Below are 15178 nucleotides of genomic sequence, written 5' to 3' on the forward strand. Positions count from 1 at the left end.
GCTGTTTTTGCCCTGCCCGGTCCCCCCCAGTATCTTGGCATGAAAGAGTGGCATCAAAATCATCCTCACAGTTCAGAATGAGATGAGTGCTGGCTGGTTGTTTATGTGAAACATAAAAGCACCCTGTAGAAGGGTGGGTGAAATCCCATTTAGACTCATCATGATTACTATAATGGAGAGAATCTTCTCTCCTGGATCTTTTCAACAAAGCTCCCTAGTAACCTTGCATGGCAAAAACAGCCTTTCATTTCCATGGAGGGGCTAAATTTTGACTGTGTATTACTATGTGTCTACAGATGCCTCTCCTACTTACATGTTGTTTCTGTGGTGCTGATTGGAAACTGCTACATTTTAGCAAGCTAAGGCCCTAGCTCTAATGGCCTAATTCTATTTTGAAATGAAAATCTGTAAGCCCAATAGCACGAGCTAAGCAAACAGTTGGCCAACCCAGCAACATTTTTCAGCAAAAGGTAAGCGTTCAGATCTCTCTCCTTTCCTCGGCATTTGCTTTGGTGCATAATACCTGTTCAAATTTAGCACAAAGTGTCCAACATAAGTAGATTTATACATAACTGCAGCTGGCTGCATCTGTAATTCTCTTTGCTAACTTGCATTGACTTCCAAGCAAAGTTTAAGTTCCAAAGAACAGCTGCAGAGAGAGGTCAGCTCACAAAATCAATGAGAACTGGCTGAAAACCAAATTAGATACTTCTGGCATCTATTTTAAAAATATCAGTGCTCCATGCCACAGAAGCCCCTTTTGAAGAAGAGGTTCAAGTGCCTAAGGCACAAATGGCAGTGTTTTTGTTGTTCTGTCTGTCTGTTCCATATTCTGTGTTCAGTGGCTTCCATTGAACAGAGCTCTATAAGAACAGCCCTTAAATCACCATGTGTGAGACCAAGGAAGGATGGGCAGAGCCTCTTGTGCAAGTCTGCATCACCCTGGCATCCTGCAGAGAAAGGGGCAAGGAGGAGGGAGCAACTGCCACCAGAAAGGAGCAGCTCCTCAAGTCTTAGAAATGTGCAAGTACTAGATCACTATAATTAATGAGAAGTTAATAATTATGTGTTTTTTAGTGCTGCATTAATAGTAAGTGGGTTTTATTTATTTATTTATTGTGACATTTAGGGCTCTTTGGGCTCTGTAAAGAATTAAGTAGGAAGAAGTTTCAGAAATGAATAGAAGTTGGTGAAAATGAAATTTTCAAGTTTACCTTGTAAAGCTGTTATCATAAACGGGCAGATCACACTCTGGGTTTTCCAGTTCATCACATGCAATTGTAAATCCATCATCTAGAATGGCCAATAAAGGATGGGCTGTGTCCTCATTAAGACAGAAGTAGGTGCCTGCAAGAGAAAAGCATGCGTGAGAACTACAGCAACTGCTCATGGCATTATGGTTTGCAACAAGGGTGGGGAGGAAATGTTTGGATCCACAAAAAGAATAGCTAGCATTCTGGAAGGAATCTGGCTGACACTGAGAGGACAAGGTTATCCATTTCAAGACTTTCAAATAAATGGGTGTTACAGGAACAACTTACAGCTTAATACTGTTTAGTTACAGCCTTGTTGAAAAGCAGAAAATAGGCCTGAGCCTTTTTTAAAATCCAGCCAAGGTTCAAAGCTGCAGGCATTGCACAGGAAGCAGCTATTCAGAGATGACAGCTCCTTCCTGCAGTAGACCATCTAATTCCAAGTCATCTTCCTTAGAGGTGAAGTGATATATTTTTATTAGCCTCTGAAAGTAGAAGAAAGGTTCAAGTCCTCTCCATCACTCCACTCTTTCACATAAACGCCCGGCATATTTGAAGAGAAGGGATGATTTACAGTGGTGACAGGCCAGTGTGGGGTTCACTGCCCAGCAGTCACTCAGTTCAGCTTCTCCTTTCTGCCTGCCTTTACAGAGTGCAGGCTGGATCCCACTGATGCCAGAGACTCTGGAACTGCATTCTTCAGAGAGTGACTGCTGAAAAGACAGCTGCAGTGTTCCTAGTAGTGTGTGCCCACCACTGCCCAAGAGCTGTAGCCCAACAAGGCCCTCCTGTTACAGCAGCCCTCAGAGAGTTAGGGCAGTTAAGCCAAGGTGAAAATACTTCTGTCTTTCTTCTTTCTTTGGAGACTTCACAAAGCAGATCTGAGACACAGCACTCTGCAGAGCAGTGCACCACAGCTGCTGTTTGTGAGTTGTAGCTGTGTATCAACCCCAGTAAATAAGAATCTAAGGTCATTCCCAGTTTTGAAGGTGAGATCTTGCAGCTGACAGAGCAATTTGCTACAGCTGTTTGCGTAATGTAGCCTCTGAGGAGTTAAATCTCTTCATGCTAATCCAAAATGAAATAATCAAACTGCAAGTAACTTCAGTGCAAGTATAATACAAACAATGACAGAGCAATTAAGCACATGTGCTGCTGAAAACAAATATATGCTGTGCTAGCAGAAAGGGTAATTTCAATTATTGAGTTTGATTTAAGTAATTGAAATAGACACAAACAAAAGTCACGCAATAAGGCTCTTCCTGTTTGGGGATTTGAGAATGACCATTTCTTTTCTGAGGTGTTACCAGTGTAGCCAGAACTGTGTTAAAGTTCATCTGTAGATTCTTGCATGGGTCAGCTTTCTGAATAAGAACAATTTGCAAGTCTCTCACAGAAGGTAAGTGCAGAGGAGATGCAAGGATGGCATAAATGCATTTGTGACTGAAATGAAAGGTTTGGGACAGCCAGTGATGTTGAAGCTCTGTTACAGCAGCGGTAAAGAAAACAGGTGTCTACCTATGAGCCATTAATCTGAGTTCTGATTAGAGGCTGGAAGGGAAAAGGGCATCTAATTTCCCCCTGGGGGAGAAGGTTAACGCTTGTCTAGAGTGGCAGTAAGAGCAGAGATGATAATATCAAAACCAGTAGTTATATAAAACTATTATAGTGATAGTTATCAAAACCAAATTTTCCAGTTGAATGTTGGGTTGCTTTTTCCAACAGATAAAGAAGCCTTCAGACCTTCCCCTAGGTAAGCTGGAGATGTGCTGATAAATACAGAGGAAGTTTTGCATATCCATATTATTCTGGAAACGACCAATTGTCTCAGCCATACTTTCCAGCAGCTGCATTATAGGGTAATCTCCGAACTAAAATAAAATCACACCTCAGCTTTCTCTTCCCTGGTGTGTCAGAACTTGGCAAGCCAGTGATATCTAGGAGCACTGGGTTGGTCTAGTCTTGTTAAATGTTTGGAAATTAATAACTTTCAAGTCTCAAATGGACAGAACAAAAATCTTTTTGAATTACAGAGCTAAAGCAATGCACTTACTGTTACAAAAGTGTTTTTTTGGGGGGAGGAGAGGGGAAGGGGCTGGATTGGTTTAATTTCTAAAAGGTTACTAGGTGGGTAATTAGAAGTAAGAGACTAGGACCTGATCCAGACACCACTGAAACCAGCAGGAAGATTTCTGTTGAGATAATTGATGCCACAGCAGGCAATGGGAGTTGATCCGCGCTGTACAATACCTGTGGTGTGTATCAGGACAGGTTCACTTCTCTCACTGGAACCACCCAGGTTGAGGGCTTTAACAGAAATGTGATAGCTTTGTGCTGGCTGCAGATGAATTAGGGCTTCACAATTAGGAATCCCAACAATTGATCTACAGAAAATAAGTTCATGGAAAACGATAAGGGAGAGAACCAGGTTGAAATTATTTTTCTGAACAAAGAACAAATCACACAATCAGCTTCTTCTGTAATTCTTTAACAAGACTTCATCGTTTTGAGTAAGAGTTGCTAGTAGTACAGATATGAGAGTCTGAGATTTTTACCTTCGTTTCTGCCATTCCCCTTATGCCCTTTATATTCATTTTCCATAAACATCTATACAACTACATTTACTGAGAGGAATGTTTCTGAAGGTGAATTCCTACAAATGTAAAACAAATTTTAAGTTAGCTTCTCGTAAGTGGTCACATCCAGTTCCTAACAGAAGTTCCTGGCAAAATGAAGAATAAGGAGAAAATACAATTATCTCATTTGACCACTTACAAGTAGGTACCGTAACTTGAATTTTCAGATTTCAAACTTCATATGGAAAAATATTTTTGCAGCTCTGAAATGGGAAATGTCTTCAAATTGTTTCCAGCAGAGAATGAAAGTGAAAAAATGCCACAGGATGTTCATGGATTGTGCAAACATGAAAGTCAAATTATTTTAAATAATCTGTTTTAAATATTCACATAATTATCACTTACAACTGCATCAAATTATTTAAATTTAATTTAAATTTTCCTTATTTTGAAGTCTTATGGATGAACTGCCAAATCCAGCTTGATTTTCAGGGAGGGAGATGGTATCTGATTGTCATTGTAACATTGTGCCTGATGTTACTGTTACTGATAATGTCAAGGCTAGTTACTAATCACATGTGGGTTTTTCTACTCCCTACCCAAAGCAAATCCAATCTTATGGTACTAAAATGTTTATCATGAAATTCATTTCTTCAGCCCAATATTGTCCTCTGCTCCCCAGAAGTTGCTCTGCACAGCCATAGACTTGTACTTTTCTAAATAAATTGCCTTTGGCTTTTGGCCAAAGGGCCATGGATCCTTTCTTAGTGCTACCTGAAGCCACATGACTTGAAATGGTTTCATCACTACAGGTTGTGGACGTAGTAGAACAGTGACTCACTCAGTAATAACGTCGCCATTTTCTTTGTCTGTCAGCTTGGACAATTCGACCGTGTAGGAATCAACAGGATTAACGTCTCTAGATTCCCAGCACACGAGTGCTGCATTTTCACAGCTTCGTATCTTTTTACTCTTAATGATAGGTGGTGAAGGAGCTAAAAAAAAAGGGGGGGAAGAGCAATTTAAGCAATTGCTGCTAGATATTTGTAAATTGAGCAATATATAGTCAAAGACATCTACCTCCCCAGCAGACAATAAACAGCAGGCAAGGTGATTAACAGTACTATTTAAAAAATTCATTTGGACTGTAAAGTTTCCAAAATAATTAGAGAATGAACAATGACAGAGATGGGTTATACATCCTTCCTTTCACTGTTTTGACCTTAGCTATAAAGGTGCATTCCTTCTCTACTCTGAGATGTCAAGGCTTTCTGGAATGAATGCTTAAAAGTTTCACTTTGACTCCACAAAAGAGAACTGGAATCTATTTCTTTTTTACCAGTACAAGAGTTACTGAAGACAAGTCATACTAATCAAAATGTGCTCGGCTAAACTGCAGTTACAAAGGACAGCACAGCAGGTGACGTGACCTCACAAAATAGCTACAGAGCAATAAAAGGATGGCTGGCATCCATCTGGAAGAATTGTGAGATTTGAGCCCTATTCTCAGGTCTCCTATAAGTTTATGCTTAAAAAGTTATTCTATCTCCATGCTTCTGTTTCTTACATTCTTAAAAAAGGGCAATTGGCCTGATAGGCTCTCCAAATAAAGTAGAAAACTCTCCTGTATTCAGAAAACTTGCACCAGAGGAAATGAAGCACCCAGAAAGCATTACTTGCATAAAATCCAGAGGCTACTGTGAATTCCACTATGAAAACCACACAGTCACATGAACAAACTATGCTTACCTGTTACATAAACAGCTCTTTCACTTGGTGGACTGATGCCTGAAGCATTTAAAGCACTGACCCAAAACTCATATTGTGTATTCGGCAACAGATTAGAAATGGTGCAGTATGTTTCTTTGACTTTTAGCATATTCTCTGAAATGGAAACAACAAAGCATTTACGGTGCCTTTACACAGTTACAAACCTTCCCCCAAAGCCTCCTAAAATAATGCAGTTGTGGCTTATTTTGTGTTCTGAGTTCAAGAGCCTCCTATTCTCCCTACCCTTTGATTAGGCTGCTTCACCACGCCTTCCTCTTAGAAAGCAGAAATCAGATAATGCTTCAGTCTCTATAGGAGCAACATTGCTCCAAAAAAAAAAACAACACAAGAGAGAGAGAGAGAAAGGAAGATCTCCCACCCACCTGTCGTTGATTTTTTAATTTTTATTTTTAAATTCCTGTGCATTCCCACACTGTGGATGCCGTCTGGTCAGCTCCTTCCAGCTGAAGCAATTTCAATACTCATTTGTCACTCTTTGCTTTATGAAATTTGAGCAGGTTCTGCTTCTCTTTTTGAACTGTCTGTTTGGCACTCTATGGAGTTCTGTGGCTGGAGAAGTTCTTGGTGTTTTCAGTAAAAGGTTCTGAAACATTATTATTAGCAAATGTAGTTTTATCATAAATCCAGGTGATTTTTGGATGGTCCACTGGTTCTTTTTTGGGTGTGTGGGTGATGGGGAGTTACAACCTATTATTAGCATTGAGATAAACTGTAAAATGACTGCGGGGGTTTAAGCAGGCATGCTGATAATATGATGATTTGCTTTCTAAAAATACAGTGCTTTGCTGTTGATGTGGTACATGTGTGTTTAAAAGCAGTTCCTACCCCCCAAAGCTTTTGTTGTGACCTGGCACTATCCTCTGCTCCCTTCCCATTCCTGTGATCCCAGCTGCTCCCCCAGTCCTGTCTTTGCTTCTGTGATGGGTCCTGCTGCAGCTGGCAGCATGGCAGACCTTGCAGCAGAAGAGTGACAAAGCCAGAAGCTAGAGCTATGGTGGCACACATGTTGGTAGCAGGGAGAGTAGCTATAGAAGGTGCACTGGTTGCTACAACAAAATCAAGAAGCACTTTGGAACCAGTTGTTTTGTCAGCAGGACTGAGCTGTCCCCTTGTTTCTCAGTTTCCTTTACCTGCTTGTTCATCACTGTGCCTCTCATTGCTCACTGGTTTATAGCACAGCTGGTAGCACTCCACAGTGTCATCTGAGAAGAGACCCCAGCAAACTCTCAGTGAGGTGCCAGTTGCTGCATTGGGAGCCTGCGGATTGATCACAGGGGCACAAGGAGCTGCAAAGTGGAAAAATGGGTCATTTTTTGAAAGTATAAGAAGCATGCTCTGTTATTCACTGGCAAACAATTCTCCTTCCACAAAAGACTAAACACAAAGTCTGGGCTCTGACTAAAGTCATATTCCTCTCGCATTGAGAAAAGTTAGGAGCTGACTTGTTAAATATTTGGAGATGACGATCAGGCCTCTGGTGTATGAACTTAAGTCTTGCTTAAAATCAAAACAACAAAATAACATAAACCTCAGCCCACTCCTCTGTAAACTTCCTCTCCCCTGCCTCTGAGAGCTGCTTTTCTTCAGTCAACTAATATAGCCCTGCAGGAGTGACATTCCAACAGGCATTGCACCACTTGGAATAGCCCTGCTGCTGAGGATCCTGTGGAGGAAAGATGAAGGAAAGATCCAACGCAGGGTCAGCAGCACAAATGAACTGGTGGCAAATGCTACTTTATTTTAAAAAGAAAGCAACAACAAAAGCAAACACCACAGCATATGCACAGAAAAAATGTATTATCTGACTATTACTATATGCAATGTGCCAGAAATGGTTTACTCTCTCACATTTTCTTTTTTTTTTTTTTTTTAATCATTAGGAATTTGTTTGGTTTTTGCTCTGGTTGCTGTGAATGACAGGAAAAATATTTGCCAAGTAGCAGAGGAGCAAGCCACAGTCCTATGAAAGCTGGGCAGGTTGTTTAATACAGCCTGTGCCCCTCTCTACTTTTTTCAAGCAATTACAAGAAAAGACAATTTATCACCTAACTCAGCATGTCTGATCCTTGAACAGAAGGGGCAAGTCTTTGTGAGTCTTCTAGGAAATCACCCAGCAATGAGCAAGGAAGACTAACCTTGAAAGTTCTGATAATTTTATACTAAAAACAAATTAAAAAATAGCTTCCTGAATCTCTGAACATATGGGCAAACAAAAATATCTAGAGGGTAAGATAGAGAGAAGCTAACTCTGCCTCTGCAGTTTTCCTTTAAAAGAAGTAATGGGTTTCTGCTTAATGCATACACTTAATTAAATGTAAGTAGGTCTAAAATAACGACTAGATAGGAAGAATACCTGGAATAGAATTAATGGAGTTCATAAGTTGTTCAACTTCTGAGAAATCTATGGCACGCTCTTCGAAGTCTGGATGTGTTGAAAGCTTTAAATTCACTTCTTTCTTTAAGAATTCTTTCAATCTACAATAATAACAAAAGACGTTTAATTGGAAGTGTCACAGTATTGGAGATACCATTCTACGTTAATCTATTGTCAAGAGGAATACAGCAAACTCTACAATAACAGCTATTTGCTTAGGATAGTGTTTCCACAACTGCACAAAACTCAGCCTCCCCGTGCTCTTGGATGTGTGTGGCCACACATCAGATCGTTGCTCCAAAGTGCCAAATCCAAATAGCTGGATGTGGATGGGACTTAAGGACCACACTTTGCTCCACTCATGCAGTAAGGTGGCTGTGGCACACTGCTACTGAGGTGAGTGAGATTGCCCCAAGCAGCCCTCGGTGAGAAGCAAGCCATTAGCTCCACAATTTTCATCCTGTTATTTAGAATTCATGACTCTCTTACTAATCTGGACTTCAAAGTTGTAGGCAGTGTAATTATGAAACAGAAGAGTATCTTCTGTGTGTGTTTTCATCATGGATGACAGTCAATATTTTTTTCTGCAAATGATTTAGCATGCCTTAAGATTTCTTCCAGCTGCTGTAACAGCTTTCATGATCTGTCTTGAGCATCCACAGCTTGACTTCCAACCCCGCTTTATTAATGCATAAATAAGCTTGTTGCTAATCTAGTTGGAGACAACAGTTTTAGGCAGATTTGTTCCAGAACCTTTCTTTCAAGATCTTTAGAAATCCTATTTCTCAGTCATTGAAATCTATTCTTTATGACTAAGCTAAAAACAGTAGCTTTTCATGTTCTAACTCTCCTTTTAGGTTTTTTGAAATTAGCTCAAAATGAGTTTGGGATGTTGAACTCCTTAGAGCAATTTCTCTTGCTGTGTTTTGAACAAGAAATACAAAGGTTTCAGTGGCTCTACTAGCTCAGGTGAAATCTGTATGCCTGAATGGAGTCAGAACATGCAATTTGTCTCCAAAAATAGATCCAACTAGCAGGAGGAAAAGTGACACAAAATCCCAGACTGTGATACTACCTGTCAACCATGGTTACTGCTTCCTGTAGAAAAAAAAGAGAGTTTGCATTAAAGACAGAAAAGATACATTTTTTTGCATAAGGCCAAAGCAGACTACATTGTGCTGCTGACCTGTGCTATATGAATTTGTTCCAAATGCAGCCTTTAGAGTAAGCTAGCGGGCTCTCATTCAGCCCTAAGAGTAAAGCCTTGTGTAAGAGCCATTCAAGTGGATCCTAGGTCAATTTATGATAGCATGCAACATCAAGCACTTACCAGCATCTACCCATTTAGACTCTAGACTCTTTCCTTCCTCAAGTGTGCAAAGTCCCAACAGATCCTTTACAAACAGAAGCCAACGATGTTGGCAAAAATAACTGTGAAAGGATCTGCAGTGGAGGGAATCTAAGAGTTACCACCATAATTTTACCACCCACGAGCCAAACTGTGAACAGTCTGTGAGACCCAGGGCCAGCACTGGTCTGCAGTCGGTGGGTCAGAGAGTGGCCATTTCTCTTGAAGGCAGACATTTGGTCCCTGAAGAGACCTAAGCTGCTGAAAGCTCAAGAGCAAAAGCTATTCATTGAGATGAGCTTCAGTCCCACCCCTAAAAGATTGAAATAATGGTTCTTATGGCCAGTGTAAAACTATGAGATAGGGAGAAAATAAGGTTATTGCCAGAGATGCAAAGGGAAAAGTCAGCTCATGAAAAGAGCTCAACTGGTTGGACTGACACAGCAAAGTTGTTCCATCTGAACAGATGGGAGGTGTTGGAGAGATTTTGTTTGCTGTCCAGTTCAGAAGTTAGTGTATTTGTGCTATAGAAATGCTCCCCCTCAGTCGAGTCACAGGGCAGCTCAGTTCAGAGCAAGCACTGATCAGCAGTGAAAATTCTCATTTGTTTTCCAATTATTTTTCTACCTGCTAAGAAAAATAGTTCTCAACACCTTCTCAACAGTGGGATTCATGCATCACTTTGCAGAAGCCCATAATTCATTTAGTTTGGAGCCTCCTGTTCTGCTGAACTGTTCAACAAAATGAGCAGAAAAAGAAACATCTTCCAAAGTGGATGCATCAGTGCCTGCTGTGATCCTGGTGTACAGCAAGGAAGCTGAGCCTAAACAAGGCAATGAATATCAGTAAGCATTTCCAGTGTTTCCTGAGGTAAGCTTTTTAGAGAGGTATCTTCTCTCTAAACCCTACCAAGATTCATAAATCGTTGGGCAATCAAATGACAAACATCTGCCCCTGCAGCTGTATTTTGGATCCATTGTGTTGCCCCACTAAGTCAATGTCACCATGCCAAACACCTGGAGCAGCAACAGCACGTGGACCTGGCACCCCAAATTCTCTCTAGCAATTAAGTTGCTTGGGGACTTCCCAGCTGGAAACTACTTGCAAGCAGCAAAAAGTGGTTAGAAGAGGTCTTGTCAGTCAAAAATCTTTACCTTCATAAAAGCAACTTTGTCGTTTTCCTGGTAAAGCTTGTGAGTTGTATCCATCAGCTCCTTGCAGGTGTCAAGATGTTCCCCACAACTGACCAGCTGTTCATACAGTGCTTCCAGCTTCTGCCTCTTCTCTTCCCCCAGTGCTTCCAACTGTTCTTCATATTTCTGAGCAAGCACTTGCACTGCATCATTGTAATGAACCTCGAAGTTCTGCTCCTGCCTCCCAAAATTCTCCTGCAAGGCATTTGGGGTTTTGTTGTTTTATGTCAGACCTGAACCATAACTGAGCAAAAGAAGTCTTTCTTGGGCCTGCCTTAAAATCTCCTTGCCAGGGATGCAATGCCAGTAAACAGAAGATGTTACTTGACTAATTTGCATTTTTACTAATCATTCATCCCCTCTGAGGCAAAAGAGAGTGTCAGATTTGGTTCCAGACATCAAGATCATCAGAACTGTCTCCAACCTAAACCCAGGAAGCTCTGTTTGGGAAATATCCTAGCCATAATTTCCCAAGTATTTCCACCTACACAGCCAAGCATATCCTTTCACTAGAGAAACCATGGCAACCCAGTTGGATCCCTGGATTTGCTCTGGGGGAGCTGAGCAGTTAATGCTGGTATCCTCTTGCACTGCTGGAGAAAGCATTAGGAAGGAAGATTTAAGGAGCCAACAAGGCTCTGTTGCCAGCAGCTGCCCACTGCTCAGACACCGATGTTCTTCAGTGCCACATGCAGCAGAGAAAACACAGTAGGTGCTTTGAGGTACCAATTCCATCTGACTTGAAGCCAGCTGGGTCCCCTCCCCCAGGGCCAAGTTGACATCAGCCCTGCAGGAGCACAAACGCTGAAGTGCTGCATCCTGATGCAACTGGCCCAAAGGCTTCTGTAAATGGGGTGTAAGCACAAATGGTACACTGTGGATGGGTTTGTTAGATCACAGTCCTTGGCCACTTAAAATCAAGTTAAGCTGAATGGGAATGGCTTTATTTCTGAATGCAAGTGATTTAATGTGTTTTTACTAGCCCATCTGAAAAAAAGAAATGATTGGGATGAATTTTCCTGAGTACCTCAGTCCAGGCAAACCCCAAGATAACTCTGTGCTCAGTTACTGTAATTAACTTATGCCATTAACAACAACATGCTGTGACTCTGTCAAAACAGTTCCGATCCCAGTACCAAAGTGTTAACTCTAGAAGAAATGCCTTACCTCTACAGTAATGAAGATCTCTTCCAAGTGACTGGCAAAGTTTTCCACCTGAGCAATCTGCTCTTCCAATTTGCACATGTTTTTATGAATCTCCTCCTACCAGAAAAACCCAGCATGAATCTCAGTATGTCCAAACACTCTTTAGAGGCACCACAGTGCACTTATTCTATTCTTACCTTTTCACTTTCCACTGCATTGGATAATTGAGCCACTTCATGATCCTTGTGCTCACCAAACAGTTTGTCAAAAGCTCGGATTGGTATCTTGCAAGTACAGCAAAAAACATCTGCCGTTTCTTCCTCCTCACTGACAGCCTGGCTGCTCCGCTCATCTGACACGCCACTGCTGCTAAGCCCCTCTCTGGACCACGTGTGGCTATCAGCTTCATCCTCTGCTCTGGCTTTGCTCTGATCCTCATCTTGAGAAACCTCATCAGGAAGTTCCTGATGCTTTGTGCTTTGACTTTGATCTTTCACCGGAGAGCTGCTTTTTGATCCATTATATGCAGAGTCTTGCAATCCCGATTTTTGTGTGTGAGCAGGTAGCCATTTGCTGCCCACTGTCTGCAGATGCCCTCCAAGAAGCTCAAGCTCTTTTTCTCTGTCCTCATCAAGCCCATACATCCTGGCCAGCTCTGCAACCTCCTTTTCCAAGTCATACGCAGCTTCTTGTGAGTTCTGACATTTTTCATTACTCAATGCAGATTCCCTGCTGGTATTTCTCAGAAATCTGCTTCCTTGACCAGATGGCTCTTCAGGAAAGATATCAAACCTCTCATTTGATCCATAAAGATCCATGTGATAAAATATCAAGCCTTCAGTTTCACTGGAATCTGTGACTGGTGGAGAAGCTGAGTGACCAGGAAATTGGTCGCTATTTTCATACTCTCTTGCACTGACAGATCTGGATGACATTGATATCCTCTGTGAGGCTTTTGAGATGACGAATCTCAGTCCTGTAAAAGAAAAGAAAAATAATAGCTATATGCTTAGATATCAAGCATGATATGTTCTCAAAAGTGTAGAAAGGAGTAAGTTTGGCTGAGGACAGCTCTGGGCCTAGAGATAGTCATGGGAAAGGCTAAAGCTTCATTTCCTAGTGGGATGCTGGCTTTTCTCACCTCTGTACAAAGTACAGCAGAGAGCTGTCTTCAGTATGTATCTTGTATTTTCTGAGTGATTCATCTGTGACCTGACATCTAAATTCCAAACTGTGGAGTCGTCCCATCTTCAGCTCTACACTGGGATGTGCTTCAAGTGCATTTAGTGGTGTTGTATGCAATTGGAGATGGATTGATCTGAGGTGTGTTCACCCTTCAGCTGCTGTAAAGGACTGTTTCTGAACTGTCATTCAGGCATCCTGTAGGATGCCCTCTCTTGTGACCACTGATGCCCCATAAAACGTTAGCTAATGACCTGAAAAATCCTGTTCTAGATTTTTCAGGTTGTCTTTCTTGAAATTGAAACTTGATGTTTCTTTTGGCTTTCTTCTCACTTCAGTTCTCCTGTCGTTTCCACAGAACAAGGATAAATACTGCCCTGTGGGGATTCTCAGGTGTTGTGAAAATATATATTTTTAACATAAAGGAAGTGTGCAGAAAAAGGTTCATGATGATCCCCATGATAAATCATACGGTCTCCAGGAAGCAAGGCAGATCCTTGAACTGAGAGAAGCCTGATCTGACCTGGAGCTTGCACACTTCATCCATTCTGTGCAATGTGGGAAGTGAGAAAAGAACGTATGGATGTAAAATGCAAAGCTGTATGATAAAGCAGACAAGGGACAACATTAGAGGTACAAAAGCAATCTCAATGCTGACTCCCTGGGCCCACTCCTTCTCACCATCCTGCTATTAATAACAACAAACGAAATAATGCTGGTACAGGAAGACCACCAGGTGCTCTGTCAGAGCTGCAACGTCTCCCCAGCCCGCCATCACTCAGCAAAATCATGGTTGCAAAACTACTCAGCTCTGTTTTTTGAGCAATTGACTACTACAATCAGCAGAGTTCATGGAGATATTTCAGCCAAATATTAATGAATCTATAGTTACAGCTAGTCTAATTCAGTGAAACAGACAAAAAGCTTGGAAACCATTTTCTCACAGAAACAAACAAACAAAAAAACCCCTAAAAGCTAAAAGTTCAGTTACTCATCAGAATTTCAGGAGCTTTCACGTAAGTTTTGCTTTCAAACTACTTTTTACAGTCTTCATAGTTACAAGTACTTGCTATCACCTCAAATTTGTTTCATCAATATTTTAGCAATATTTCTGAGGATTAATTTGCTATCATTGTCAACAAATTCAGTGACTTATTAGAAAGTTACTTATTGAACAGGTGAAAAATGCTAAGAAATCTCTCACTCTGCAGTTGGGTATCAATGACTGAAAACAGTCCAGCCCCCTAGGCATCTAAGAAAGTATACACAGTAGTTCACTATTCTCTTCTGGCACTGCAGAAATGAATGTAGATTCTGGAGCTAGCAATTTCTTACTACAGACAAAAAACACGGAAGTTATGCAGAAATACTATTATTTATGCTAGAGCTAATAAAATAAATCATGCAAATTCTAACGTATGGAACAGAGAAAAGGTTTTAAAACATACCAGCAAATGTTGTCTGTCTCCCACAAAGACTTTTTCCCCCATAATTGTAACGGTAAGGTTTGCTTTGCGAGCTGCAACGAACTAAAAAAGTGAACAAGTATTTTTCCTACCAAAATAAAATTAAATTATATAAATTAAAATGAGCATAATTAAGCTTGTCTGGAACCCTGCTGCCTAAGTAAGATTTTCAGATGATATGTTTGCTCAGTTTACAGACGCAGATACAATTACAGTGAAGAATGTTTAAGTCCGTGACCATCAATAACGAAAAAAATACAGTAAAGAATGTTACTACCTAAAAACTTGCCTTCTATCTTAAGACGTCATAAATTCTTCTGAAAGCTCAGGTGACATCAAACTTCACATTTATTTCCCATAGTAAAAATTAATTCACACAAAAGCTATTCCCTGCCACTTTCCTATGACTGCAGTTGGAAGACTTATTGCAGTAACTCTAGACTGCCTCTTTCCTCAGATAGGGACATGCCAGCAATGAGCAATGGCACAAATATAGATGTGTCCCAGCTGTCCTTGAGTAGCACACTACTTGAGTGTCACCAGGACAAATGCCATCCACCGAGAAAAGGCTCTGATGGTTCTGTGTGATTCCTGGAGCCAGAGTACTTGGAACATTTATACAGACCCCCTCTAAAGCCAGAGCACACACTCAGTTTTTGAGCTGACAATAACAAACCCAGCAGAGTGCAGTCATTGACTCTAGACATGGTTTACAAGGCTGTAGTTCTAGGCACGTTACCTTGTGTTGCATGCACAAAATGTGCGTTCTTCACAAACAAATTAAAATGGATATACAGATGCATACAGTGGAACAGTTAAACTGAAATGTCTCTGTTGTTCTTCGCAAAA

General features: G+C 41.0%; 1 protein-coding gene across 4 annotated transcripts in view; it reads right to left on the bottom strand.

Annotated features, from left to right (window-relative positions):
* The window catches only part of FSD2 (fibronectin type III and SPRY domain containing 2), a 20256-nt gene extending 5456 nt beyond the window's left edge, over positions 1 to 14800 (bottom strand). The window contains exons 1-12 of one of the 4 annotated variants that reach the window (XM_042876140.1): positions 14607 to 14800; positions 14312 to 14392; positions 11879 to 12657; positions 11703 to 11798; positions 10497 to 10730; positions 9070 to 9092; positions 7974 to 8095; positions 6751 to 6906; positions 5579 to 5713; positions 4671 to 4824; positions 3504 to 3637; positions 1215 to 1347 (exon numbers count right to left, since the gene is read on the bottom strand). In XM_042876140.1, the coding sequence (XP_042732074.1) occupies positions 1215 to 1347; positions 3504 to 3637; positions 4671 to 4824; positions 5579 to 5713; positions 6751 to 6906; positions 7974 to 8095; positions 9070 to 9092; positions 10497 to 10730; positions 11703 to 11798; positions 11879 to 12616 (1925 nt within the window). In that variant the 5' untranslated portion in view covers positions 12617 to 12657; positions 14312 to 14392; positions 14607 to 14800. The other 3 variants (XM_042876142.1, XM_042876141.1, XM_042876139.1) reach the window with 3 other exon arrangements.
* Between the last annotated feature and the right edge of the window lie 378 nt (positions 14801 to 15178).

Source organism: Lagopus leucura, unplaced genomic scaffold (genome assembly GCF_019238085.1).
Source record: "Lagopus leucura isolate 7727_CA_CO unplaced genomic scaffold, USGS_WTPT01 Super-Scaffold_100015, whole genome shotgun sequence".
Classification (NCBI taxonomy): Eukaryota; Metazoa; Chordata; class Aves; order Galliformes; family Phasianidae; genus Lagopus; species Lagopus leucura.